Source organism: Lontra canadensis, unplaced genomic scaffold (assembly GCF_010015895.1).
Source record: "Lontra canadensis isolate GAN:19392208 unplaced genomic scaffold, GSC_riverotter_1.0 scaffold14, whole genome shotgun sequence".
In the NCBI taxonomy this organism is placed as follows: Eukaryota; Metazoa; Chordata; class Mammalia; order Carnivora; family Mustelidae; genus Lontra; species Lontra canadensis.
In genome coordinates, this window is record NW_022631008.1 from 7715824 (window position 1) to 7742577 (window position 26754).

Genomic DNA, 26754 nt, shown 5'->3' on the forward strand with positions numbered 1-26754 from the left:
TAACCAGATGAAAACTTATCAAATAGATTTGGAGGAGAAAAAGATTTTCATGATGTCACTAGATCCAGTATATCTTAAAAGATTTTGCAGAGTCGGTGGGTACTTAATGAGGAATTGGCTAATAGCACTGGGAATGTTTGTTAATAAACTCAAATGAGAAACATTCAAATCACTGGTCATTGTTTCTGTATTTTCAGCCAAATACAGTAGTATTATGATTGATTAATCCTACTGATTTTAAAGATTAATGGAAAAACATTCATCTAAAAACTATCTGAAACTTCTATCCTTAATCACACCCGATTATCCAAGAGTACCTTTCTAAATTTGAACTTATCAGTATACATTTTATAGAGAAGTAAGGCTATTTCTTTTGAAAGTATTTCACTTCTCATTGTGTCCTGTCCTTAAAGAGCCTCAAAAGTTTCCCACTGCTTTGCAGTGATTCTTTCAAGGTAAAATAATTCAGTAACTTGAGCTAGACCCCACTGTTTCCCAGCTTTGTGGAGCCCCGAGGATTTTGCTCTGCTCTGTGGAATATACAAAGTTGTAGAAGTGGCTTAGGTAGCTTGAATTTTGGATTTCTCTTCTATACTTCTTGTCCCTTGGTATGTGGGATTATATTCCTCTCTTCCAGATTCCATGTATGCACAGAAATCCCCATCCTAACAGCACAGGAACGGAGTACTGTTGTCCCTAACTTTGAGTAAAATGTTGCTCATTGAGCCAAAGAGAAAATGTTTTCCTGACATGGGCACACCCAGGAAAACACAGTATATTTACAGTTCCTTTGTTTCTGCCTAATCAGGCTTGCAGCTGTTTTTGTTTTTTAACCAACTGAGCCACCCAGGCGTCCCTGTTTTTGTTTTTTAATAGTGACAATCTATGGACAGAGACCTTCCTAACAAATCTAGATCTAGGTGTAGGTCACCATTATACAACCCGAACAGGGAGTCAATGTCCTGTCCTCTCCAGCTGATGTTCCTGTCTGTGAGCTTGTCCTGTTCCTCAGCTACCGTCAAGGCTGTGTGGTTCTCCTGTAGGGACTCCTGTTGCACTGCTCCGTGGAGAGCCGCCTTCGTCTCCTCATTCCCCTCTGCGCTCCTGAGGCAGAACCAGAGTGAGATGGTACCTTCAGTTTCTCGGGTCCCCCAGTCAGGCGTCACGGACAGCTTTAGAATCCTTCCTCAGTACACGTCCGTTTCTTGAGAACTGCCCGATACTCAGATGAAATCCTGAGATAGGAAGTTGTTGTCTAAGCAGTTCTTTTCACTCATTAAATACATCCTGTTACCCCAAGAAGTATCCTTGTTGAGAAATGCTGAAAACAAATGAAATTTTATCTCAACCATAGAGTGCTTTGGAAGGAAGGATTTTGTTTGTGTAACCTCCACCCATCAGAAGGAGGTGGCTTATCACTGCGAACTGGGTATTTTTGTTCAGGTCCCAGGGAAGAGACTGGGGAGGAATGAGAAGAGTCAAAGGCACCTGGTCTGGCAGATGACACGGCTCCTTGTCTAACAGAAGGGAAACCCAGCAGAGGCAGGGAAACCGAACACCATCAGTCAGCCTCCCAACCCAAAATGGTGGCAGCATCTCTAGACCAATGGCTTATTTTCAAAAACTGGGTCTTTGTTCTTTAGTATTGTCAAAAATTCAACTTTGGGTCTGATAGGTGTCTTACTTTTCCCTTCTGCTATCTGCTACAAATGAGTGAATGCCATCCTAGTACTCTTCCAAAGAAGCAAAACTATTAATTGAGAGTCTGTCATGTGGGTCGTGTTTGAAACAGAGACTGGAACTTTCAATAGCTACGGGGGAAAATGATGTAGAACACAGAAAAGTGGTATAATACTGCAGTGGGGTTTTTGTTAGTGAATTACTGCACTGAGTAAACGAAAATCTGTGGTTAGATTGAACATAAGTCCAATCTTGCTTTTGACTCTGGGAGTCCAAAATAAATTGATGTCTTCATGCTTAAATCTTTTTTTTTTTTCCAGTCAAGCACTGCTACTTGAGAGATATGTTGTCTTCTATTTAATATTTTTATTACGTTGAATTTGTCTCCTCTAAGCATTAAACATGGTTCTCAACATTATGGATATTAAAATCCTTATTTTAAAAATGAAAGTGTGACTATATAGTGGATATTTTTGATTGGTTGACCAAATTTATGGTTCCCAGAAAGAGTGCCTTCATGCAGACACACTTTGCCTTGTTTTGATAGAAGGGTAACTTCTGGTAAATACATCTGGTTTAAATTAGAAATCAGGTGTACTGCATGAAAAATAAATTTTGGCAATTACGTAAATACTTCTCAGTGCAAGCTTTAAGGTTTTGTTTAAATTGTTGACCTTTAGAAAATACTGAACCAAGAGAACAAAACCTCGCTTAAAACTGTATGCAGGCAAAATAACATTTTGTAACAAATTATTCGTAAAAGCTAAATACATATCTTCCTGTGATAGAAAAGCCAAATCGATTAAGATTTAGAAGACAAAACCAGTGACCTTTTAGAATACTTGTAAGAAAAAAAATTTCAAATTGTTTTCTGTGGATTTTAAAGGGAAATATTCTTCTGTAATATTGTCAAAATATGGTAAGTATGAATATATTAAATCCATGAGACACATAATCGGGAAACAACACAGAAATTTCCCTAATGCAAACCAGAATAGGTAAAAAGCAATTTCCTCTTCCTTGTAAACAAAAATAGCAATTTAATCCTGACAGAATTGCTCAGATGCCTGCCTGAAGGAAGGAAGTAGGCTGTGGTGATTTCGAGTTTGGCACGAAGTGACAGTTTGTTTTATTCTGCTTGGACCATACCTTACTCTACATAATCCCAGTGTTTTTCCACAGTAGATGTGAGCCGTTTCCTTCTGTTGTTTGACTAGCATTTTTCTTCTGTTAAAGAGCATTTGGGTAAGTGTGGGTCTCACCCTCTCCTGAGTGTCTGCTTGTGTGACTCCGATAATATAAACACCAGAGAGTATGTGCTGCTTTCCTCAAACAGGAGAACGGCCTCTGCAGGCCCACCCATAGCAAGGCCTGTGCTGAGTTTAGAAACTTCCAACCCGAGGGTACACTTCAAAGGAGGTAATGACGTAGGGATACTCAGGATGCTAAATGATAGCCCTAGCTACTTACCCTCATGCTAGAAAGTTCTGATATTTAAAAAATCTTAATATAAAGATTTGACTTACTGTAGTTGAAATACATAGACTGAACAAGTACCTTAAAATTAAACTTCAGGAACAAAACTTCCAACATTCAGATAAGAGTATAGTTGTGGGGTTGTTTTGTTTTAGAGGGTGGGTAGGGAATGAGGGAGAGGGAGACTCTTAAACAGACTCCAGGCCCAACACAGGGCCTGAGGCAGGGCTCGATCTCATGATGCTGAGATCATGACCTGAGCCAAAACTGAGATGCTTAAACCGACTCAGCCACCCAGGCGCCCCCATGCAAGTATAGTTCACAGGGAATACCCAGAAGGGTAATTTGTTGTCTAAGCCAGAACACTGACAAAGATGCTAAATAGAATGTGTTCTACCAGGAGTTAGAACCTGGCCATCTTAATGAGCATGGTTTCATAGGGGAGGAGAAACTGTTGTTTAGCCTAAGATTGATTTAGCGCTCAAACGCTGTCCATTATTAAAGGTTATAATAATCTTAGCCTCTGGAAAATGAAAATTCAATTTTGTAGTGTTTCGCCCAATTTAAAAAAAAAAAAAACAAATCCCAAGTTCTGTTTTCTTGGCGTCTGTTAATTGCATCTTACAAACTTAAACCACAAATGCTCTTACATCTTTGACATACACCACTGCTAGGAAGAATGTCACCAAGTCACTGATTTCTACACCTCATGAAAAGGTGATTTGTAGTGTCAAGATTTTAGATTTACTAGAAGTTGCCTATACTTGAACAGGCATATCACGCTGCAAGAAGGAAAGTGCTTTTTGTTCACAGACTGTTCACAAAGGCTTCTGCCCATCAGATGGCTTGGCAATAGCTTGACTGATGTAAGACGATGTACATATCTGATAATTAGCTCATGCATTTTGAATTAGATAACCTGGCTGAAGAACATTTAGAATTATTTTATCTTGTGGGCTGAGCCTGTGGGCTGGGCGGGTGGAGCCTGGCGATGCAGGCAGGCCATGGATGAACGCCTCCTTCTGCCTCTCTCTTCCTTCTGGTGTGCAGTCCAGTACTAGGTAACCATTTATCATTCTGCAGAATTTCTCCTAGATTTTTCAGGTGCTGGTCAGATTCTGGGATTACCTTTTTAGATCTGTTCTGTAAAAGAACAGAGGACATCCGTCTGTAGGGACTGCCAATCCCGCCTCTTCCATAAGCTTTCACTTTCACTAAATTAACTGTTGTACATTATTTGGTCAGAGTATCCTCAGGTCAACTTCTCGTCTCCAATGTATTCTGCAAACTTTCTCTTCCTGTCACTGGAGGAGAACCTAATGCACCAAGGATCTTCCCTGACGGTCTCACTTCTATGCGGATGCTAAGATAATTGCATTAGTTTCATCCAGATGCTGTTGCCTCTTCTTTTTGGCAAGTGCCTCAATGTGTTCATTAAGTTTCTCTCTTCTTTCCAACAAAGATCTATATTCCCAGTGATGATGTTTTCAGAGAATCCTTGGATGACTGGATCATGACCCATCTGAGGAACCTACCTCAACAACCCTCAGTAATGCAGGAGGATTTTTTCAAGAAAGGTCCAGGGCATCTCCTGAGGTCAGTATACTTCCATACGTCTCATATGGTATGTTTCTTAAAATATTGACTTACACAGTATTCTGTCAATTCTACATCAGCCAAAAAATCTGTAAAACCTTTACTGAAGTATAATTCATATATCATACACGCAAAATATACGATTCAATGGACTTTAGTATAATCAGAGTTATGCAACCAGGAGCCCCACTGTAACTTTAGAATGTTTTCATCACTCAGAAAAGAAACCCCATATCCATTAGCAATTACTTGCCATGCTATCCACACAGACTTGGGCAACCACCTCTTTCTTCCTATTTTAGATACTTCATATAAATGGAATCGTACAACGTGTGATCATTAGTGACTGGTCTCAGGTTCATCCATGTGTAGCAGACATGTTATCAGTACTTCATTCCTTTTTATTGCTAAATAATATTCTACAGACATCGTATTTAATCGTTTCTCAGCTGATGGGCCTCTGGATTGCTTCTACTTCTTGGCTATTATGAATAATGCTGCTATGAATATTCCCATACAAGTTTTTTATAGAAAGATTTTCAGTTCTCTTGGTTATAAACCTAGGAGGAAACTGCTGACTTGTGTGGGTCAACTTAATCTTTGAAGCAACTGACAGTCTGTTTTCCAGAGTGGCTGTGCCATTTGATATTCCCACAGCACATATGAGGGGTCCAATTTCCCTACATCTTTATCAATATTTGCTACTAACTGTTTTAGTTGTATTTATTCCAGTGGAGGTAGTTACTGTTTCAGTGTGGTTTTAATTTGCATTTCCCAGAGGGTTAATGATGTTGAGGATTGTACGTGCTAACCACTTGTACTGGTTTTTGCTACTTGAATTGCTGACATATCCAAAAACATTTTCAAGGGTATGTTTTTCAGTGTTAAGGCGATTGTTCTGATGTGCTTTTGTTTGCTCTGACGTGCCGTGCTCCGTGTTCTGTCATTCTTCCAGGTACTGAACAGTTTGACTTGCTTTTAGGCTGCCCATCATTGAGTCTAATCAGCTCAACGATACACATGGAAATTCTGAAATTCAGTCTTTCAGAATAATGCTACAGTTAAGATTTTGCCAAAGCAAGGGTTTTTTCTAGCTCTTTGAGCTGCATATTGCCTTGAGTAATCATCATCCGGATTGTGTCCTGTAGAAGAAAGTGAAAGCTGGTCACTATTTTACTTGGTTACACTAGGTACAGCTCTATCATTTCATTTGTTAGGGACCAACACAGAGAACTGGAGCTACTGTGTATTGGGAAAACCCCAAACTGCACAGTGTTTGGCATGCTTTCATAAACCCCAGTCATCATACTTCCCAAACCATCATGCTGTCTTATTTATAATCTTTTCACATGTGTGTATGTATATCTGATTTAACAGAAAAGTCAGGTGATGATACTGTAAAGATCATAAAATTTCAAATATCATTTGAGTGGAAAATTGGTAACATTAAAAGGAATGATGAAGATGTAGATATATCTCCATGATCCTATATTCCAAAATGTCTATTAAACTTAAAAAAAAAAATTTTAACTAACACAAAATGGTCAGGGCTTGTCCTCACCATGATCTTGTTCTCACCTCTTCAGTGGCACTTTTATTTCTTTTGAATTCTTCCCTTGCCCAGTCCTTCAGGTATTTGCGATCAGAATCATTTGGAACTTCGCGAATTGCTTGCAAAATCCTTCTGTAGAGAAGGAGAACTTGTTGCCTTCTCATGAACTGTAGAGAGGAGGAGAAATGTCAATTACAACTGCAAAATCTACAGCCCAGAGGGCTGTACTTTAGGAAACCAAACAAAATAGATGACTTCTCTCTGGTCGTCAATTTTGAAAAGGACAAAGAAAAACTTCCCTTTTAAGAAAAAGGCAAAGAGTATATTTGGGCTGTTTGCTTACTCCTTTATCAAACCTAAGAACCCTTATCATCAAGAGATGACCACTGAGCAGAGAAAAGACTACCAGTTACTAGAGGCTGTAACTACAGTAACAGCACTTTTTTTTTTTTTTTTAAACCAACGCAGTTAAAATTCTTTGGCGATCTCACTCTTTACCATAGCTCAGACTTCACCGTGGCCGAGGCATCAAAGTTCCAAGATATCCACAGCCCGCCCGCCTCAGGAACCCAGCCAGGGCCAAAGGGCAGCCCCCTCCTCCCCACCCCTACAGCCGGCTTCCGCATTAGGAAGTCCCGCCCCCGCGACCCACTCCGCAGGGTGGGGTGGATAATTGAGATCAGATCAAGGAAAGCTGCCCTAAAAAGGCTGACAAAAACGGGCTCTACCTGCTTTAACGTCAGTGTCGCCGGGGGTAAGCGAGAAGTAGCCATTTCCTCCAGGTAGCACCGGTCTCCCTAGAACTCTAGTGCGCAGGAGCGGAAGTGGCGGTGTAACCGGGGGCGGGGCTAGCCTGGTTTCCCGGGAGACAGTCTGCTGGTTACAGTTGGCTGCCAAATCACACTTTGTCTGAACTGAAGCTATAAAGCTTTGGGCAGTTTTGTCCTAGAATACACTTTCTGGGGGTTGCGAGGGGGATAGCAGTTCTTGCGTCACAAATTTGTGATAATAGGAATGGTAAGGCAACTGCCCCAGTTCCTGGCACTGGTTAAGTTAGTGAGGGGTGAAACCGTATTCCCATTGAGCTTTTTACATGTGCATAGTTAGAAATAAAAATTTTAATGTTTGTGTCCTGTTCTTTTGTCTTTTTTTCCTTGTTTTCATCCTGGTCTTTTGTTTGCAACCATGGTGGCATCTTCTTGGTTGCCGTTAGTTATGTTCTTCTTAACTGTAAGGTTATTTTACCAACAAAAGCGGGTTACCTGGGAATAGAGAATTGCAGTTGGGGACATGTAAGCTATGGAAAAACTACAGGCAAGCCTGATAAAGGAGAGGAACTTATTTTACAGAGATGGAAGTTGAGAAGCAGTTGTTTTGAAAAGTCCATTGGGAAAAGGCAAGATGATTTTTCATGGAGTTGCAAGGGTAGCTGATTTCTTGCACACTGCGCCTCTCACATCTTTTTCCCTCTTGGGGCCTGTAATTGTTTCTTAACTGTCGACCTGCGGGATCTATAACTGGCATGTCTGTGTAATTCATCACTCTTCCTGGAAGGGACACTGAGTGGTTGGTCCAGCTTTCCTTTCTAGTCTCCCAACTCTACTTCAACAAAGTTTCCCTTTATTTTCTCATTAATTCTGAGGTTTTAAATAGCTGCTCCATTGTAGTTATAACAATTTTGTATCACTAGTAATGAGGAACTGAATGTCCCCACAACTTAAGCTTTTATTTCCTCATAATTGTTTTATCCTCCCAACACACACATGCCTTCAATTTATGTAAGTAGGTAGGGTTGGTGAATCTTTGCTATAGTTTGTCAAATAGAATTTTCTGAATTACAGCCAAAAATGTTCATTTGGTTACCCATTTGCTGAGCATTTACTTGATTGCCCACTTGCTGGAATACTTTGGTGTCCCTTTTTCCTAATTGTATCGTTTCAGCAACCTCACCCTCTCCTGGCCTCCTTCCTCATCTACAAAGTGAAATGCGATCTACCTCAGAGTTGCGTTGGGCATAATGCACTGAGAACAGGACCTGCCACACACACTCTCAATGCCTACCTTTCTGGAACATGACCAGGTATTGAATGGGTGATGCTAACTATGCCTACTTTTTGAAGTTTTCTCTTGTTGGCAATAAAAATTCTTATAAGAATTCATGAAATAGCCCTTGCCACCCACTTTGTGAATTGTCATGACTGGTCCAGTTATGGTAATCAGGTTTGTATTCTAATTTTGTATGGCTTGTTTGCCTGTTCTTTAAGAAAGTTGTTTATATTAGTTTTAAAAAGTTTCTATATGAGTCATGTATTTTTCTTTTGAGCTTTCAATTTCAGTTTCTCCCCTAAAGAACTTTGCAATCCTACATTATTGTCTTCATTGTTAACTTTTAAAATATTTACTCCATCTAGTTTGCTTTATGGCTTGACGTGGATGTCTAACTTTTTTCCAATTGCTACACTAATTTTGATAACATTTATTAAATCTTTCTTCTTGGGCTTTGCCCATTAAGGTAGATTTTTTTAGGATCTGAACAAATTGTTCGGGGTTATTTCATGTAACCCTAGAATATTTTATTACTTGGCTGGCAGGACCAACACCCTGTAGTATCTTGAGAATCTTTTGTATCCTTTCCCTCCCTTTTCCCATCACAGCACAAGCTGAAAAGAGTACTCTTGGGTGCCCGCTGGGAAGCTCCAGCTTACCTGGTACAATTTCAAAGGTAGATGTGATAGACCACATCCTGGTCAGAATGGTGGTGTCTTTCCCTACCTGACCCATCACAAAGGGCTACGGCCAATGAAATGTGAGTGGAAAAAACATGTCATTTGGAGCAAAATCTTTGCAAGCCAGTGTGTTTTTCACCAACTTACCTTTTCCTCTGCCACGAGGCCAGCATGGTCAGCTCAGCCACTGTGGTCACGAGACACAAATGAGAGACCCTTGTGGCAGTAAGCCAGGGACCTTGTGCGGACCAGGGCAGCACAGCGTAAGCCAGGGACAGCCGACTGATGGAGCAGGCAAGATCGTCCCCTAGCGTACCTTTTACACACCTGTCATGTTTCCATTCAGAAGGGTCACAAGTTATATCAACAGTGGTATATATTTAATAATCTTCAGAATATAAGCTGCATAGCTTTTTAGAATAAAAAATGATATAACCTCAGGTACATGCTTTAGGACACTTGGTTAAACAACAAGCAATTTGTCTTTGATGACCACCTCAAAAGTGTGGTAAACTTCACAGTGTAATTTGAAAACAAATGTGGAGATAGACAATTATATCAGGGCATGTTGTCTACAAAAGAACATTCCACAACTTAAATAGAACACAGCACATAATTTCAAGTATTCAAGCAGTGCTTTCTGACCAAGTAAAAACCGACTAAAAACCATTGATGTATTTTGACTGGGGAAAAAAAATGTAGCTGCTTAGTTTTTCTAAATACAGCATTTCTTTTCCAGAATGGGGCTGGCTCAGTCCAGCTTAAAAGCAGTGGAGGAATGATTCTTCCCCTTAATTGCTAAGGAAAAAATAAAATAAAGAAATAAATACAACAACAGGGACTGTGGCACAGAGAGAATGAGATACCTAAGGGACAATCAGCTTTGCATCATTGCATAGTCTTCCGAAGCAGCAACCATGAAGGACAACAGAAAAGCCACTTCATTTTTATACCATCCAGTAAGAACACATATACCCCAACCCTCCTACCCTCAAAGAGAAGGCAGTTCCTGTTACATGAAACGCAGTGAGAAAACACACACCCTCAGGACTCTAGAAAGTGGCCGCTCAGTGTCTTTTGGCAGGACACGGATACACACTGTGGCTTGAAGGTGAAGCCTTAGAGCAGGGTCAAAAGGGCAGCTGCCTTTAGTCCTTTGTCCAAAAGACTGGAACCGTCCTATTCTCCTAGCGGCTTCTCCAGGTAGGTGTTCAGGGGTCCTGTGAGGAGCAAAAGTAGCTTGGCCCAGGCCTCCTCTTAGGCTGGGCCTTCCAAGACCAGACACAACCACTGAAGTTCCTTCACTGTGACAGCTGGAGCCCAGGCAAAGCAGACGGCCCAGGCTCTCTCTAGCTCAGAAAGCACAGTGTAAAACAAAATGTAGATTGTAATCAAACTTTGTCATTATTAGGTGAATTTTTATAAATCAGACAGATTTAAGATAAAAAGCATATTTTAGAGCTGCGAGTTCAGAAGAACTTGTCCAAAAGAGGGAGCACCTGGCCAAAGGCGCCGCAGTCTGACCATGGTTTAGAGTCTCATCTTAGACTGTTTTCCTTCTCTATGGGTGGTCGGAGGCTGCCACCAACTCAAACCACTGCCTCAGAGCATCGCTGAGTGTCTCAGGGAGCGCATTCACATCACGAAGAATGATATAGAAGGGGAATGGGAACTCTTCCATGTAGGATCGGATTTCGGGCATCTCTCCAGGTCCTTTAAATATTGGTACTTTAATGTCCAAGATAGAATCCTGTCAACAGAAAACATTTTGAAATTAATAAAACAGTATCCCTGACTAGCTTTTCCCTGATCTCTTTCACTAACGATCTTTAGGTCCCCTATATCAAGTCTGCTAAAGCTTTTATTGCTTAGCTTTTTATTTTTATTTTTTACTTTTTTTTTATTAGCTTTTATTACTAAGGAACAATTTTTAGAACTCCTGTTGAGAAGGCAGATCCCTTTCTGTGCACCTTTTCCAGGAGAAGTGACACTGAAAGGGAGGGAAAAGGGCAGACAAGAAAATCCAATTTTCCTATAAGGGTATTCTCTCATTTACTATTTGGAGTAATTCACAGTAAGTCTTCCCACTTGTTATCCAGGCCCTAATGTGGCTTGCAGAGACAGTGCTGTCCCTGGAACAGAACTGCCCCGTGAGCATCTTTCACTGAGCACCGCTGCATCCTGCTCTGAGAAGGGCACTGCTGGGATCCAAGGAACAGGAATGGGCTGGTCTACGGTTTCAAGTGGGCAAGAACGGTATCAAGGCTGCAATGCCTGCAAGGACACACTGCGGAGGGCAAAGATGACACAAGAGTAGGAGTTGGCCAGCAAGTGGTTAGGAGGGTGGTCTCTGGAATCTGTCTGAATTCTGGTTTTCCTACTCGTTACCTATAGTCTGTGTTTCTGGCCTTCACTGGAAAGTGGGAATAATGACCCCTACCCTCACTAGGTTATTTGCAAAAAACTAATATCATATGACAGGACATCAGTAGGAGCTGTGACAGATTTCAGATAGAACAGGTTGAAGGGAATCCCCACTTTATCCCCAGATAAAGCAACTTTTAGTGGTCACTCACCCGGGAACTGGGATTGTCCAGTACAACAAAAATGACAAAGATGTTAGCATTCCGGGCAGCCTGGACTGCCGCTAGGACTCTGTCCTTGCCTTCGAGGAAAAGGCCACGTCCATCAGAGACCACCAGGAGGAGCTGTGCGGTTTCTAGAGTAGAACACATAGCAGGAAAGGAAAAAGGGAACAAAACAAAAATCGCACTTTTAACAACTCAAACTGACTTGAAGACATGTTAGTGTAGGCTTTCTCTGTTCTATTAACCAAACAGATGTCTGAAACTGATGAATTCTGGACATAGGCAAAAGGGACATTACTTCAGATGCCCCAGTCAGACATAAGGCTGCAAAAGACCTATGCAGCTTCGGCCAGTAAAACAATGTCCCTGTCGCATTAGGTCAATTTCATTGTATAGCAACAGAGGAGAATTAAAACATATTTATGGTTATAAAGTAGGGGTGCCTGAGAGGCTCAGTCGATCAAGCATCCAGCTCTTCAGCTAAGATCATCATCTGGGGTTCGTGAGACTGAGCCCCATGTTGGGCTCTGTGCTTGATGTGGAACCTGCTTAAGACGCTCTCTCCCTCTGCCTCTTGCAACAGCTCAAAAGTATTGAGTAGGCCAGTAGATGAAAGTGCCCAAATCAGGAACCTGGAACTGGTCTTTCAAATTTCTTGTAACTAATTTGTGTATTTTTCTCTTCTTGAGAAAGAGCCATTTAAATGAAAACTTAAGTGGAGGGGGCCATTAAAATAAATCACGAATAAAAGCACTTAAAAATTTTTAACTCTCTGGGGAGCCTGGGTGGCTCAGTCAATTAAGCATCTGCCTTCGGCTCAAATCATGACCCTGGAGTCCTGTGATCGAGCTCTGAATCAGGCTCCCTACTCCCTACTTCCCCACTGAGTAGGGAGCCTGCTCCTTCCCTTGCTTGTGTTCTCGCTCAAATAAATAAAATCTTAAAAAAAAAAAAAAAGTTTTTACTCTTAAAAAAAAAAAAAAGAAAAAGCTGTTTCCAATGAAAGACAATAATGCTTGAGAGCAGGCAGTCTTTCTCTGTCAAGGAAGTTCAGAAGGTGTTGAGAGGTGTTAGAGACTTGCTTTACACAAGAAGGTTCTCCATGCTATAATCATGACAGAGATTTCAGAACAAGCTGAAAGAAGAACTGGGGTGTTCCAAGCCCTAAGTCAATCATTGTTGGATTAGCTGGTTTCTGCATTATGTCCTTCTCTGCTTCTGTCAGTAAAATACTACAGAATGTTCTTTATACTAAATTCCATACGCCTTGCTCCACCTTCACAACTCTGAACTCTACTAAGTATATACCAGTTCACAACGAAGAACCGTTAACCCTTGAACAACACAGGTCTGTACTGTGAGGGTAGGCCCACTTACATGCAGGTATCTTACAGTAGGTACTGCATATATATTTTCTCTTCCCTATGATTTCCTTAACATTTCTCTCTAGCTTACTTTATCGTAAGAATACAGTATTAGGGCGCCTGGGTGGCTCAGTTGGCTAAGCATCTGCCTTCAGCTCAGGTCATGATTTCCCAGTCCTGAGATCGAGCCCTGCCCTGGGATTCCTGCTCAGCAGAGAGTCTGCTTCTCTCTCTCCCTCTGCTCCTCCCCATTGCTCTCTCACTCTGTCTCAAATGGATAAATAAAATCTTTATAAAAACTACAGTATAAAATACATATAATATGCACAATTGCTAAATTAACTTTGTATGTTATCAATAAAGGCTTCTGGTCAACAGTAGGCTCTTAGTAGCTAAGTTTTTGAGGGGTCAAAAGTTATATATGGGTTTTCAACTGTGCAGGGGGTTGGCGCTCCTAACTGGCACCTCCCACATTGTTTAAGGGTCAACTATAATTAATTCATATCTATTCCTCCATTGGTTATAAGCCTCTTGGGTAGGGGGTTCAATAAAAGTTTCTGGATGGATAAATGGTTGAGTACAAAATTAACATGAATACCTCACACCTCTCCAGCTCCTGCTTACCTTCTCCTCGAGAGCATACACTCTAAGAGATGGTCATGGGTACAGGGGGATGGAGCAAGCAGCTTGTGAATACATACAAAAGAAAGGCTTTGTGTTGGTAAAGACGAAGAACTGCAGCTCACCTGGACCGGCGTTCTGTGAGGGCTGCTGAGCAGCAGCAAACATGCTGGCTACGGTCTCGAGAAACTAAAGCAGAACCAGAGATGGGCTGTTATTAAACCACTGAAACTCTCTTCCCATTGTCACCGAGACTGAAATTCCTCCTGACTCTTAAGTTATGATCAAGTAACCTTTCAGATCTAGAGGCAATGACAAGGCCCCTTCCAGCCACCTGTACTAGGAACAGACGATCCTTGCACTGCTGGCATCTATCCTTGGGTTCTGGAGCTCTCCAGCACAGACCTGCATCTCTGGCATACACACCACTAGTGTTCTGTAACACCCCCAAGGAAAAGATACTTCCCCTGGGGGGCAAAGATAAGACATCACTACTGAAACAGCGGTCTCCTTTCAGAAGACAATAACTAATGTCTAGTGCAACAAAAAGAAAGTAGGCTAAATCAGGGCAGACATGGCGAGAACAAAATTATCATCCTATGCTGTGTTTTGAACTTAGGTCATCCTGAGTAAGTCATTGGGTATTTTTTACATCATTTTTTTCTCTAGGCTAAATTAAATAGGAGAGAGAAATCGGCCCATTAAGGGCATGGGAAGATGGTTTATCTTTGCCAAAGTTCTAAATCTTTCAAAAACTAGGGAGCCAGAAAAATTAGTGACACAATGTCAATCTTTGAGTAACTGAGAAAAAGAAGTCACACCTGTTTGCTAATAGGTTGCCAAGGAAGTTTCTATTTCAGTGGTGCTTAGGCTGAAGTTTAGAACTGTTCTCCACTGGAAATTTTACCTGTTCTAAAATCATACTGGGGAGGAGAGAGTGCTAAAAATTATGTCTCTAAGGCGCCTGGGTGGCTCAGTCAGTCGGTTAAGCATATGCCTTCGGCTTAAGTCATGATCTCAAGGTCCTACGATCGGGTCCTGAGTCAGGCTCTCTGCTCAGCGGGAAATCTGCTTCTCCCTCTCCCTCTGCCCATTCCCCCAACTTGTGCTATCATTCTCAAAAAAGTGAATAAAACCTTAAAAAAATTTTTTTTAACTAAAGAATAAAAATTATGTCTCTTCCCACACTTAAGAATGACTGTGCAGAGGACATTGATGTCGTCAGCATACCTGAGCAATCTTGGTTTTCTTTTGTTGGAATTTGCAGAGTCGCAGAATCTGGGACCCTGAGGAATCACTGAACTGTTCATGGAATGGATGTAACAGCTTTACAGACTCTCCAAAACTACAGAGAGAAAAACCAAATACAATGGAAGTTATTTTTTGTAATGACCAACATAACAAAAGGAGGTTGATTTTTCCACTGGGATTAGAAGGCACCCTTACCTGCACACGGCAATCTGACCCACTTCCAGGAGGGTTAGAGCGTTTCCAATCACAGCCAAAGATTCAAATGCCAGCTATGAAATAGAAAGTTAAGCTTAGGCTGACAGAATCAGAATATCCTCTAGTGCCTCTCAACCTTTTTTATCCCAGGAGTCCCACAGAAAATAATATTTTTGCCTGGCCCACAGGGAACATCAACATGGCTATTCACAATCAACCTAGAGGCCACGGTGGCTGTAGACTGGGGCTAATAGCACAAATCCTGAACCCAGAATCCATTACACTAGTAGTGAAGGTCCGCTCTAGACATCATCTAATAAACATGGTCCTAAGAGGTTAGGTCCATAAAATTTTTAGCAATTTCCCCAGGGTGGGGGCACTACCTAAAAAGCATCTCTTATTGGTAAAAGATTTTAAAAACCAATGTATTTTAACCCATATATAAATGACAGCAGAGTTTTAGAATTTAAATTTCATTAAAAAGATGATGATACTTGTAGCAACTAACACTTACTCAAACATATCAAGTGCTAAGTACATACTTCATTTAATTTTCACAACTCTGTATGAGGTTCTGTTACAATTCTCATTTTTCATAAGATGAAACTGACACATAAGAAGGAAATAAACTGATCAAATGTCATGAGGTAAAGAGTGAGGAACTTGGACCTAACCTGGGTTCACAGGTCACACTCTTTCTCTACAGAGCGTAGGTTGCTAGAGATGTAGGTTGCTCACTGGTTCACACTAGGTAATAGCATCACTGCAAAAAACATCCCTCTTCAGTGGCCATACGGTGGTAGCCTAAGTAATTCCATTCAGGCTCTTAAGTCTTGTGAATAGTAACAGAGCACTAACTCCAGATAATTTCAGACTTAAAGAGATGTACGCTGAACTCTTTAAAAATGATATTCAGATATTATGTTGTGCACGGTCATAAAAAAATAGTTTAACAGTACACTGCATTTTGTGGAAAATAAACATTGTCAGAATTATTCTTCTGGAACTAGACAGGAGCACAGCAAGGCTAAAAAAACAACACAAATTAAGAAGCCTCCAACAGTAAGGGACCAAATTATCTGAGACATCCTGAAACCGCCCTTTTGACTTCTTTTAAAAATTTTAGGTCTTTAAAAAAAAAATCTTTTTTTTAGGTCTTCCCAAGCACGGTATCAAATTCTCAGAACGGTAACTGGTATTTCAAAGTGCTTTCGGCCAGACATATTTAAAACTTCTGGGTGGCCATGGAGCATGGCTTGCTGTCAATTACTCATTAAACCAGCTCTGGGGTTCCTTACCTGTTTGGTATGGTTGTCTACCATGCTAGAAGAGTCATCAATGGCCAAACAAATCTGATACTGGCGTTTACTGGGTTTGGTCCTTCGAAGCCAAATCTTGTCTTTCCGAAACTGACTAGCGATGTATGGAATGACCTTCCGCATGTTCAGCCGCTTCCCGGTTCGATAGTCTCCTCTATTAAATTTACCCAAATGGGACCAAGATTGGTTAGCAGCTGCTCATCCTCTGATAATTTTTTAAAAAAAATACAATTACATTGTAATACCTTATAACCAATAATAGCAAATAACCAGTAACCTGGCACATGCAGGCGTTACTGTCCATTGAGAGCTGAGGGCAGCCAGGAAAACTGGGTATGTAGGTAATAATAATTAGGTTCTTTCAGGAATGCTAAGACACATTTTAAAAATTAGAAAAATTTGTTTGTACTTATTAAGTCTTGGACTTTTTTCTGTTCAGAAACTGAGTTTGGATAAATCTTTGAAAAGATCCAGGTGAGTGACACATGCAGGGAGCCCATATAGCCACCCAAAGGCTCAGCCAATTTTCCCATCAGATGTTAACAGATCAAAGGAACTGCGTTCATAACCGAACTTCAAAGACACTTCAGTGTTTAGCGATAACATGAAACAAGGTAAAGAGTGCCATATTCCGGTGCCTGTGCAGCACAAACGGCCATCGTAAGCCAGCACTTTTAAGTGACTAGGGGTTGAGCTCAATAGAAAAGTTGACACTGCCATCTTTTCAGGGCACTGTGAGTGAGGCCAGGGGAGAAGACTTACTTGAGCTTGGCTGCCTGGGTCGGCTCTAATATGAGACGAAGCTGCTCACACAGCTGTTGAGAAAGCGGCGCAGTTAAGGCCAGGTAACTCTGCCACATCTCAGCTGCAGCCTTCTCCTGCGACAACAACGAGTAAGTTACCCAGAGAACATCGGAGCCAGCCAAAGTCATGAGGGCAAGATGAGGCTTGAAGCAGAGCGGTAGAAAATGACCAGCATGAACTTTGTCAACAGAAGCTAACTTGAGAGCGTCTCTTAGCAAGCTGCCAGCTAGTTCATGTCCTTAAAAACGTCCCCTCTTCCACCGAAACCACAACCCTTGGTTCAGAAAGGATGAAAAAGGCAGAAAATAATGGAATTTGTAGCCATCTCAGCAGTTTACTCTCACCATCTACAAAGGCACTTTGTGTGGGTGGGGCACTGTGGATGGGTAATGATGGCGGCAGCAGATCCAGCCACGGAACTGTGGCTCTCAGGGTTATGTTTCAAAAGCAAGAGTGATGAATGCAAGTCTCTCAACAATGTGCTTCTACCCTAGACACAAAGCTCCAACTATGGCAGAGCCCTCACACAGGTCTGCAGTAGGAATGATGACAGCAGGCACAAACATGTATATAGATAGTAAATTGAGGATGCAAAGTCCTTAATAAAGTTCTAATTAAAAACAAAGCTTCTGGTTAATCTGTGCTGGCATATTAAGTCAGCCAGCAATAAATAGTTCAGATAGCCTATTCTGAGGAAGACATATTTTGTGCCATTTTTCAATCACTGTCCTATCTGTTTTATCTATTATAGAGTGAGCAATAGGAACTCAAGGAAATAAATACATCAGCTTTTCTGTTTTAATTAAGCTACATACTGAGTGGGAAAGTAGGCAGAAAGCAATGGATGGACGTAGGCTCCGTACACTCAGTCCCTTGTACAAAGGTAACTGGTGCTAAGAACCTGTTAAGCTTGCTATATCTTTAAAAAAACAAATAAACAAAACAAACAAACAAACAAAAAACAAGATTATCTTATGAAAAAACCAGTGACTTACTTCTTCTGGGTTTCCAGATTCATGCGGCTGCCACATTTCCAGCTGTCTCTCTAGCTCCTGTCTTAGCTCACTGATGTCTTTTAAAAAGGGCTAAGGAGAAAAAGCCACAGATAAGAGGCAGCCTAGGTTGAAATCACCAACTCATTACCACTGGCTGCCTTCTTCTGAGCAGTATGAATTACAAATACATACCCCTGAGACACAAAGCTTAAGCAATTTAATGGCACAATAAGAAGATGCCAGACAACTGCTTCCCATTTTGTAGACACAAGATAAAGGAAATTCACCATTTAGAAGAAATCCATCCAGCAAAATCAAAACAAAAAACCCACAAAGGTATTAATATCAAAATGTTCTTTGATTAATCAAGACTCTATTAAGTCAAACAATTAGGGAAAACGCCATTAAGTCTGCTCTTCTTAAAATGCGGGCATTAAGCCAAAGATCCTGCTCCTTCCATCAGCATAAACTGCGAACTGTCCCTATAGGCTTCTCACACAAGGACGCTGGACATGAGAAGAGTAAACGTGAGAGGCTGAGGCTGGAGGACGAGACCCACCACCACGGTCAGGCCGGGACAGGCCACCCACTACGACGCTGGGATGAACTGCTGGAAAGTGTCACCTGTTTAGAGAAAACTGGTCACGCTGACAGTTTTCCAAAAGACCTTGAGAAGGGAAGATACCTCTAAACCAGATATACCACGAAGTTCTAAAGACAAAAATTTAAAAGCAATTTATAACTACATTTTACTAACTTATTAAAGCAGTGATTTGTGAAAATTTTCATACCTGGAAAACTGTGTCCGTGAGGAACTGACAGGCTGTGTGAATGGTCGAATCTCGGCTTCTCTCTTTCTCCTTCTCCGTCTCCTCATGGGATAGGTCGGTCCTGGGATCTTGGTCTTCTGTTTTAACAGCTTGGGTCTCCACCTCCATCTCATCAAAACCTATTGGTACACAAGGACAGAGTTGTACTTACCATAAAACTACACGGAGATGAGCCTTCACAACTGCCTGCCTGTCCTAACAATTACTCAAACCTTACTCCTTCACTATCCACCAAATTTCTACATACGGGTTCCACATGTTGCTTCTCTTTGGGTCAGTCACTTCCAATTCTGACTCCCCTCCCCTCCCCTCCTCCCCACCGTGATGTTGAAGGCAGCTGTTCTGCAATAAAGGGAAATAGGGGAGACTGCCATTTATCCTGATAAGCCTTGTAGGACTCTGTGATTCGTTAAAGTACGTGCATGTAGAACTTTGATAAAAACAAAACCTAAAAGTCATAGTTCCATTCTATAAATGAGAACACTGAGGCAAAGAAAATATGAATAATTTGCCTCAACCTATAACGCGAGGAAGAGGCAAAGTCTGGATTCTTAATTTTCATCAGAGCTATGCCATTCCCACTGCCATATAATGGCTGGGCAAGTCGACAATTCTAAAACCCAAGAAAAGACGAATAAAGCAGGAAAAAGGGCTTTTGAATTGGGCAAGTTCTTTTGAATTTGCATTTATTCCACTGCTGATAAAGTTGTTTTTTTAATGTGTTAAAAGCATGTCCTTTATTTATTTATTTTTAAATAAATTGCTTAGTAATAGCACTTGGTCAATCACGAAATGGAACTGTATGTAAGACGTTTGGTTATTTTTTCACATGCATTTTCCCCATTCTTCTTCTTTAAATATTTTTATTGCATTTTATGCTAATATTCCATATTTTCACATAATTGAAAACCCTTCTTTAATAATCAAGAGTGTATCTTCTGGTCATAATGAAGTAAGTGTACTATTTTGTTTTTTGCATATTTAAAGAAGACTGATGGCCTTTTGCCGGAATCTCAGGTTTCTGAGGTCTCCTTGAAGGATAGTGTCTCCAACGCCACTCCTCCACCTTTTGACTCCCAAATGAAATATAGTGGAATTATCATATGCAAATGAACACCTATGCTATGGGTTTGGATGGCGAAAGAACAAACCAGATCAGGCCACACCACATAAGAAGTGACTTTTCTAAGTCAGCTTAGAAGGGATTTCTTCACTGTAGGACTCACCAGGGCTCGCCGTGGTCCCTGACTTAACCTCCTCCGGCTTCAGCTGTTCCACATCTGCTGCTTGGAGCTCCTCCTCCTCCGTGTCCACGAAGGTATCCTCTACCTCCTCTTCCTGGTCCCCCCTGGAATCTTTTGCAAACTGTTGCTGCTCCTTGCTGGCCACATCTGCCAATAAAGAACACAAACACATAGAGAGGCTAGGTCTTTGCAGAACAAAGTAATCAAGAGTGGGTACAGTTTGTCATTTTAAGCTCCCAAGATCTTATTCCTGCTGGTTCTCCGCCGACCAGCTATGAGGCATGAACACAGTGCTTGGCTTCTCTGTGCCTTGGATGCCCTCCTGACCTCCTGACCACACAAATAAGATGCTTAGCTAGGTTTTTACCGCTCTTAAAAGAAACTGAAGCAGAAAAAACAGGCTGGACACCTGACTAAGAGCAGCTAACGGAATTATCCTACATTACCAAGTTATGAGTAGAGAACCTGTAATGATTAAGAGTGTAACAGAGGACACAGAAAAACCAAGTTGAGGATGAGCTCTGTGATCTTGGACAAGTTCTTAAACTTGTTTGGCCTCAGTATGCTCATCTATAAGATGGAACTATTGTTACTCATAAGATTATTGGAAAAATTTCATGATCATTTAGCAAATACTTGGAATTGTATTTGGTACAAAGCAAGAGCTCAATTCATGGTAGCAATTATTATTACTGTTTTGTTTTTCTAAAAAGTGAAGACAGGGAGAAAATAATTCATGATAGAACAATCATCTCTGAAACAATGCTCATAGATATAACAAGATATATTAACACCAATATATCAATATATATATAGGAAACAATGCTCATAGATATAACATAGATATATTAACACCAGTTTACATGTTAGGAATAAAATATTAAAAAGTCACCAAGAGAACAGAAAGAGAGACTGAGTAATGACTGACCACTCCTCTTTGTACGTGAAGTTTTTCTCTTTTCACTTGAGAGAACACAAACATTCCTAGTTCACAGCTCTTGCCATTGCAGGGAGTGACCTCACAGTGACTATGAAGGAATGGCCAGTACTCAGAAACCCCAAGATTAGCACTAGGTTTGGATGTGGCAAACTGTTAGCAAGGATATGTAAGACTTACACCAGACCCCAAAACCCTGAACACTTACACTTGGTCACAGATACGTTTTTACACCAAAACCAAACTGCATTCCTGCATAATTCTTCTTAGAGAGAAAATAGTTCCAAAAAAGCCATTACCCATTCCTAAGATGAATTTCTTTATCTGCTGGGCAAACGGTCATAGAGTTGAAACTCTCAGAGAGAGCTGAGTGAGCAGAGCAGAAGCCTTCCCTGAACCATACCGTATGTCTGTGCATCGTAAGGGTCACTGCCGTCTTTGATGTGCTCAAATGCATCTGCGTCCTCCAGCTGGGCCTGGGGCTGGGCTGGCCCCTGCTCACTGTGGCTCTCCATATTCACAGTCCTAAGTCGCTTATGGACATGCTCACTCTCATCACCCACGGAGCGCTCATTGTCAGCCTGTCCAGGTTTCCTCTTGAAACTCTGCGGGAAATAGGTGGAAATTCATTAGAGCTTTGTCTATAATGGCAAAATGACTAACGTACATCCACAGGGGGCAGGTTTACTAAATGAGGTACAACCACAGAAAAATGGAATTCAGTGCAGCTATTCAAAAAAGAATGGGCAGATCTCTATACACAAATACAGACTGATCTGTATGATATACTTTATATCTGAAAGGCAAGGAAGAAACAAGGAAGGTAGGACACATCCATACATAAGCTACATATGCAAAAATACATGTAAAACAAGACAAAACTAGTAGCACCAACCTTCTCTTAAGTGGCTTGAGGACAGGAATAAGACGGAAGCTTTTTAGGGGATTGCTTTTTATATAGGAACTTCATTTCATGTTCATGAATTATATGCCACTCAAAAAAAACCCTAATAGGTGCACCTGGGTGGCTCAGTTGGTTGAGCATCTAACTCTTGATTTTTGGCTCAGGTCATGATCTCATGGGTCATGAGATAGAGCCCCTGTGTTGTGCTCTGTGCTGGGCATAGAGTCCACTTGGGATTTTCTCTCCCTCTGCCGCTTCCCCTACTCACAATTGTGCTTGCAATAAATAAATAAATAAAAATATTAAAAACCTTATTTTTAAAACACAATAGAGTAAGGACAATGGAAAAAAGACTGGCTAGTATTGGGCAACAGCAGCCAACACCTGGCTCTTAGGCTGCATAGCAGAAATAGAGAGGAGAGGGGTGTGTGCGTGCCTGTGTGTGTGTGTGTGTGTGTGTGTTCATGCCCCGACAGGGAAGAAGCCCAGGATCCTGATCTGCTTCCTGTGGCCACCATCACATTTGGGGAGACAGCAAAGCCTCGGAGCCTGGCTTTTTTTAAACCACACAGCTTGAAGAGGGATAGAGACCTGTGTGTTTTTCCTGGTCTGCTTCTGGGAAGCCAGCCGGGCAATGAAGTTGGATTCATGGCCTTCTGCCTGGTTTGCGTCCGCAGCTCCACTCCCGTGTTCCTAGGAAATGAAAGCCAAAAGAGAATGAGGGTGGAAGATGCTGTACGAGCACCTGGTTACTGCACTGGATTACACACAGCTTCTCTAGCATTCTCCTCTGCGAGTCACACCTGCCTCCCTGCTCGGGAACTCACATGTGACTAAGGCCTGGGCCCTGGGCAAAAACAAGAGCACTGAGATCCAGAGGGTACCCTCTCGAGTGACTTTGCTGTGTAAGGCTGATTAGTTCCTTGTTTCCAGGAATGTAATGGCTTACTCTGAAGGTAGGACAGACCTCAACCAGAAACCAGGTCTGCCATCAACCGCCTATGTACCCTTGAGACTGTCATTTCACTTTACTGCAGCTTACTTAACTCAAATATAAAATGGAGAAAGTAATAACAATAATCAGCTGTCTTAGAGAACTACCATGAGGACTTGAAGTAATGAAAAGTCTCAGCACTACCTAATGGTGCTCAATAAATGTGGGGGATGGGAACAAGAAGTATAAACAGGTGTTATTACTGGTGAGAAAACTAGGCTCTTGGGGCGCCTGGGTGGCTCAGTCGTTAAGCATCTGCCTTCAGCTTGGGTCATGATTCCAGGGTCTTGGGATCAAGCCCCGCATAGGGCTCCCTGCTCAGTAGGAAACCTGTTTCTCCCTCTCCCACTCCCCCTGCTTGTGTCCCTCTCTTGCTGTGTCTCTCTCTGTCAAATAAATAAATAAAATCTTTAAAAAAAAAAAAAAGAAAAGAAAGAAAGAAAGAAAAAGAAAACTGGGCTCAAAGAGGCTTAAGGAGCTGTCCAGAATCACCACTGTAAGTAAGCAGCAGGCCCTCAGACTTTCAATGCTTTTTTCACAGCATGCCAGTGGCCCGACTTGTGGTCACACACAGAACACATCATTCTGGCTCAAGGAACAAAGTGCTTTGCTTTTTAAATTAAAACACTTAGAGGGACACCTGGGTGGCTCAGTCATTTAAGCATCAACTCTTTATTTTCAGCTCAGGTCATATCTCAGGGTTGTGAAATTGAGCCTGGGGTTGATTCTGTGCTGGGAGCTGGAGCCTGCTTAAGATTCTCTCTTTCAGGATGCCTGGGTGGCTCAGTCAGTTGAGCATCTGCCTTTGGCTCAAGTCGTGATCCCAGGGTTCTGAGATTGAGTCCTGCATGAGGCCCCTGCCTAGTGGGGAGCCTGCTTCTCCCTCTGTTTGCCACTTTCCCTGCTTGTGCTCTGACAAATAAATTTTAAAAATACCAAAAAAAAAAAAAAAAAAAAAGAAAAGATTCTCTCTCCCTCTACCCCTCCCCCATGCTCATTCTCTCACTCTCTGGCCCTCTCTTTAAAAACAACAACAAAAAAACCCCTTTAGAACCTGGTGGGCAGCAAGGAAAAGGGAACTACTAACAGAAGCACAGTATTGGCTCTACAAGTCTAAATTCAACCTATCTTTACTTGGGAGCTTTCCAAAAAATAACATGAACCTGATTCTCCCATGAAGAACTACCAGTCTAACAGCTTCTTCTCTTTAGGCACAATACTTAAGTACAGCGTAGAGCCAGCATTCTAGGGTTTGTTCTGAGAGGCAAATAAAAGTAGGTATCCGATCATTTTCTCAAGGAATGGAAGATCTTTTTAGATGTCGACTGCTAACTAGATGGAGATTTCACCCAGGGGAAAGAGACCCTCCCAGAGGCAGCTGGCAGAGGCATCGAGGGACTATCACCTCCTTTCCCTGCTCCTTCTCGGGTGCAGCCCCAGCCAGCTCGACAGCCTGTGCGCTCTGCACACTCTCCAACCCCGTCTGCCCGCAGGAGTCATGCTCCTTCCTCTCCGTGGCCTCTGGCAACTGCTCCTCTGGGTCAGAGTTCTCCCCGCCTTCTTCTTCTTCCTGCAGGGTAAGCAAACACCACATTAAAATGCTCTGAGAGAAGAATATAAGGCAGCGGGGTGGGCAGAGGTGGGGGGGAGGGTCCTGTAACAAGCAGGTGCCCTGCTGCTCACCGCGGGGAGTCTGCAGGGAGGGTATCAGGCAGAAAGGGTATTAACAGAAACTTAGTGCTGCTCAGCAGCGCCACCTGGTGCTAGAGAAGTATCCTAAAAGATTCTGACCGAATGAAGTAACCTCTCCTCCCCCTATTTTAAGTTCAGACAAACCAGACACTCCACAATACCTGGGGCTGGAGACCTTGGTCCACAGGAATGCCTTTCTCTGCGCTGCCCTCATTGGCTTCCTTGTCCTCGTCCTCCAGAGACTGCCGCTCATCCTCCGAGCTTTCTTCAGGATGTTCAGCGGTATCTTTGTCTTGGTCTTCAGCTCCTGTGTCCATCTCTTCCTCCCCCTCTTGCTTCTCCTCTTCACTGGGGTCTTCCTCAGGCTCATGTTGAGCCTGACCTTCACTGTGGTCAGCCTCGATCTCTTCCTTTACTTCCTCAGCTTCATGACCTGCTTCTTCAGTATCCATTGGCTTTTCTTTAATTTCCAAAGGATTTTCTTCTAGATAGATACAATAAAAAGTAGAAACACAGAATTCAATGGGATTTAACATGGGATCGAGTTATACAAGTTCTGTTATTAGTCTTGAACCAGGAATTGGGACACTATGGCACCCATGGCCAAATCTGGCTGACATGCCTCTGTAAATAAAGTTTTACTGGAATACAGCCACATCTATTTGCTTACCTATATATATGTTCAGCCTGCCCACCCTGTATTGCCTATGGCTGCTTTCACATTACTACAAAAGCAGAATGGAGTTTTTGCAATCCCTGTTGCAGCTTATGGCCTATAAATTATGATGTATTTATCTGACCTTTACAGAAAAAGTACACCCACCCCTGCTCTAAACTGTAACGTATATGCAATTGTCTGGATGGTGCATTTCACTAAAAAATTCCAAGTAATCCCCTAAAAAATCCTAAAAGCTAGCACAACAATAGGAATATTTTAGACCAAAGACAGGAAATGATATTATCCTTGGGAAACATTGATAGACATCCTTCTTTATCATACACAGAAAATACGACATATATTTAGTGGAAAAATCCTATTAGGAAAACTTCTATTTATTAAAAGAACACCCCTAGAAGCACCTGAGTGGATTGGTTCGTTAAGCGTCTGCCTACGGCTCAGGTCATGATCCCAGGATCCTGGGATTGAGCCCCATGTTGGGCACCCTGCCCAAGTGGGTGTTTTCTCTACAATGTTTCCAATACCAGAGAGCTCTCCCTAGGGAAGTCACCCAAACTGAACAGTGGGTGACAGATTACTGTCAAGCGCCATGTGATTTCTCTTGATTATTCGATTTCATTCGTCATAACAATGGCTTCATATTTCAAACTAAATACACAACATAAGCATAGCAATCAATACTGAAACAATCACTTCCCTAAGAAAGCTGAAACTAGACTCTGTAAGAGGCCTACGTATACCCAGACTGCAGTGTTCATATCAACCCATGAGATGGAGCATTGAGATAGCTGTGGGGACACCAAGCTTTGTGGGAGGAAGCGCCACCCAGGTACTGTACTGCTAAAACAGAGGACAGGAGAGGTCATCACTGACAAAGACCTGCTGGTTTACTTTAATTCTACTCAGCTTACCCTTTAAGCCTAATTCAGGTGAGAAACACTACAGAGACAAAGCAAACAATTTTCTCAAACTGGAATTGAGTTGACCAGACATGATTTATAACCGGGCCATGATATGGCATGAAGATTGATTACTGCTCATTTTCAGTGAATTCCAACTGGTCTCTTAGGTTTTGAAAGACACACCTTCTTCATGGTCTGTGTCCTCACTGCCATTCTTATCTTCACTGTCTAGGTTTATGTCATCTGGAAGGTCCAAGGCTTCAGGTTCTGGCAGTTTCTCCTGATTGCCATGGTAAGGGTCAACCTCATTCTCATCATATTCCCTCTTTGGACAATGAAGAGAACAGGAAAAAAAAAATTAAAACATTTTTAAAAAGCAGCATTTGCATATAATTAGCTCTAAGC

The 26754-nt window shown here is 41.9% G+C and overlaps 2 protein-coding genes across 8 annotated transcripts in view; both read right to left on the minus strand.

Annotated features, from left to right (window-relative positions):
- Positions 1 to 839: 839 nt before the first annotated feature.
- Positions 840 to 7126, minus strand: LYRM2 (LYR motif containing 2). 4 transcript variants are annotated; one of them, XM_032858126.1, is made up of 4 exons: positions 7033 to 7126; positions 6331 to 6471; positions 4230 to 4299; positions 840 to 1104 (listed from the first exon to the last, which is right to left on the minus strand). In XM_032858126.1, the coding sequence occupies exons 1-4, from the start codon at positions 7075 to 7077 to the stop codon at positions 1019 to 1021; spliced, it is 342 nt and encodes a 113-aa protein (XP_032714017.1). In that variant the 5' UTR covers positions 7078 to 7126; the 3' UTR covers positions 840 to 1018. The 4 variants fall into 4 exon arrangements, with proteins under 4 accessions (XP_032714017.1, XP_032714018.1, XP_032714016.1 ...); XM_032858127.1 differs by having other exon boundaries at positions 840 to 1235; XM_032858125.1 differs by lacking the exon at positions 840 to 1104 and having other exon boundaries at positions 3609 to 4299.
- A 2262-nt stretch (positions 7127 to 9388) lies between these two features.
- MDN1 (midasin AAA ATPase 1) overlaps positions 9389 to 26754 on the minus strand; it is a 168242-nt gene continuing 150876 nt past the window's right edge. For 3 of the 4 annotated variants that reach the window (XM_032858123.1, XM_032858121.1, XM_032858120.1), the window contains exons 88-102: positions 26532 to 26674; positions 24930 to 25254; positions 24482 to 24646; positions 22674 to 22775; positions 21582 to 21783; positions 20224 to 20388; positions 18959 to 19116; positions 18168 to 18257; positions 17131 to 17246; positions 16348 to 16522; positions 15050 to 15123; positions 14834 to 14948; positions 13729 to 13792; positions 11607 to 11749; positions 9389 to 10780 (exon numbers count right to left, since the gene is read on the minus strand). In XM_032858123.1, the coding sequence (XP_032714014.1) occupies positions 10592 to 10780; positions 11607 to 11749; positions 13729 to 13792; positions 14834 to 14948; positions 15050 to 15123; positions 16348 to 16522; positions 17131 to 17246; positions 18168 to 18257; positions 18959 to 19116; positions 20224 to 20388; positions 21582 to 21783; positions 22674 to 22775; positions 24482 to 24646; positions 24930 to 25254; positions 26532 to 26674 (2226 nt within the window). In that variant the 3' untranslated portion in view covers positions 9389 to 10591. The remainder of the gene's footprint in view (positions 10781 to 11606; positions 11750 to 13728; positions 13793 to 14833; positions 14949 to 15049; positions 15124 to 16347; positions 16523 to 17130; positions 17247 to 18167; positions 18258 to 18958; positions 19117 to 20223; positions 20389 to 21581; positions 21784 to 22673; positions 22776 to 24481; positions 24647 to 24929; positions 25255 to 26531; positions 26675 to 26754) is intronic. The other variant, XM_032858122.1, reaches the window with a different exon arrangement.

Bases quoted from the DNA above. Each gene is read 5' to 3' on its own strand.
- LYRM2 (XM_032858125.1), bottom strand. From the start codon at position 7,077: ATGGCTACTTCTCGCTTACCCCCGGCGACACTGACGTTAAAGCAG. The intron at 6,472-7,032 runs GTAGAGCCCGTT...TCCTCTCTACAG, and splicing joins CGACACTGACGTTAAAGCAG to TTCATGAGAAGGCAACAAGT. The intron at 4,300-6,330 runs GTGAGAACAAGA...GTTCTTTTACAG, and splicing joins ATAAAAGTGCCACTGAAGAG to AACAGATCTAAAAAGGTAAT.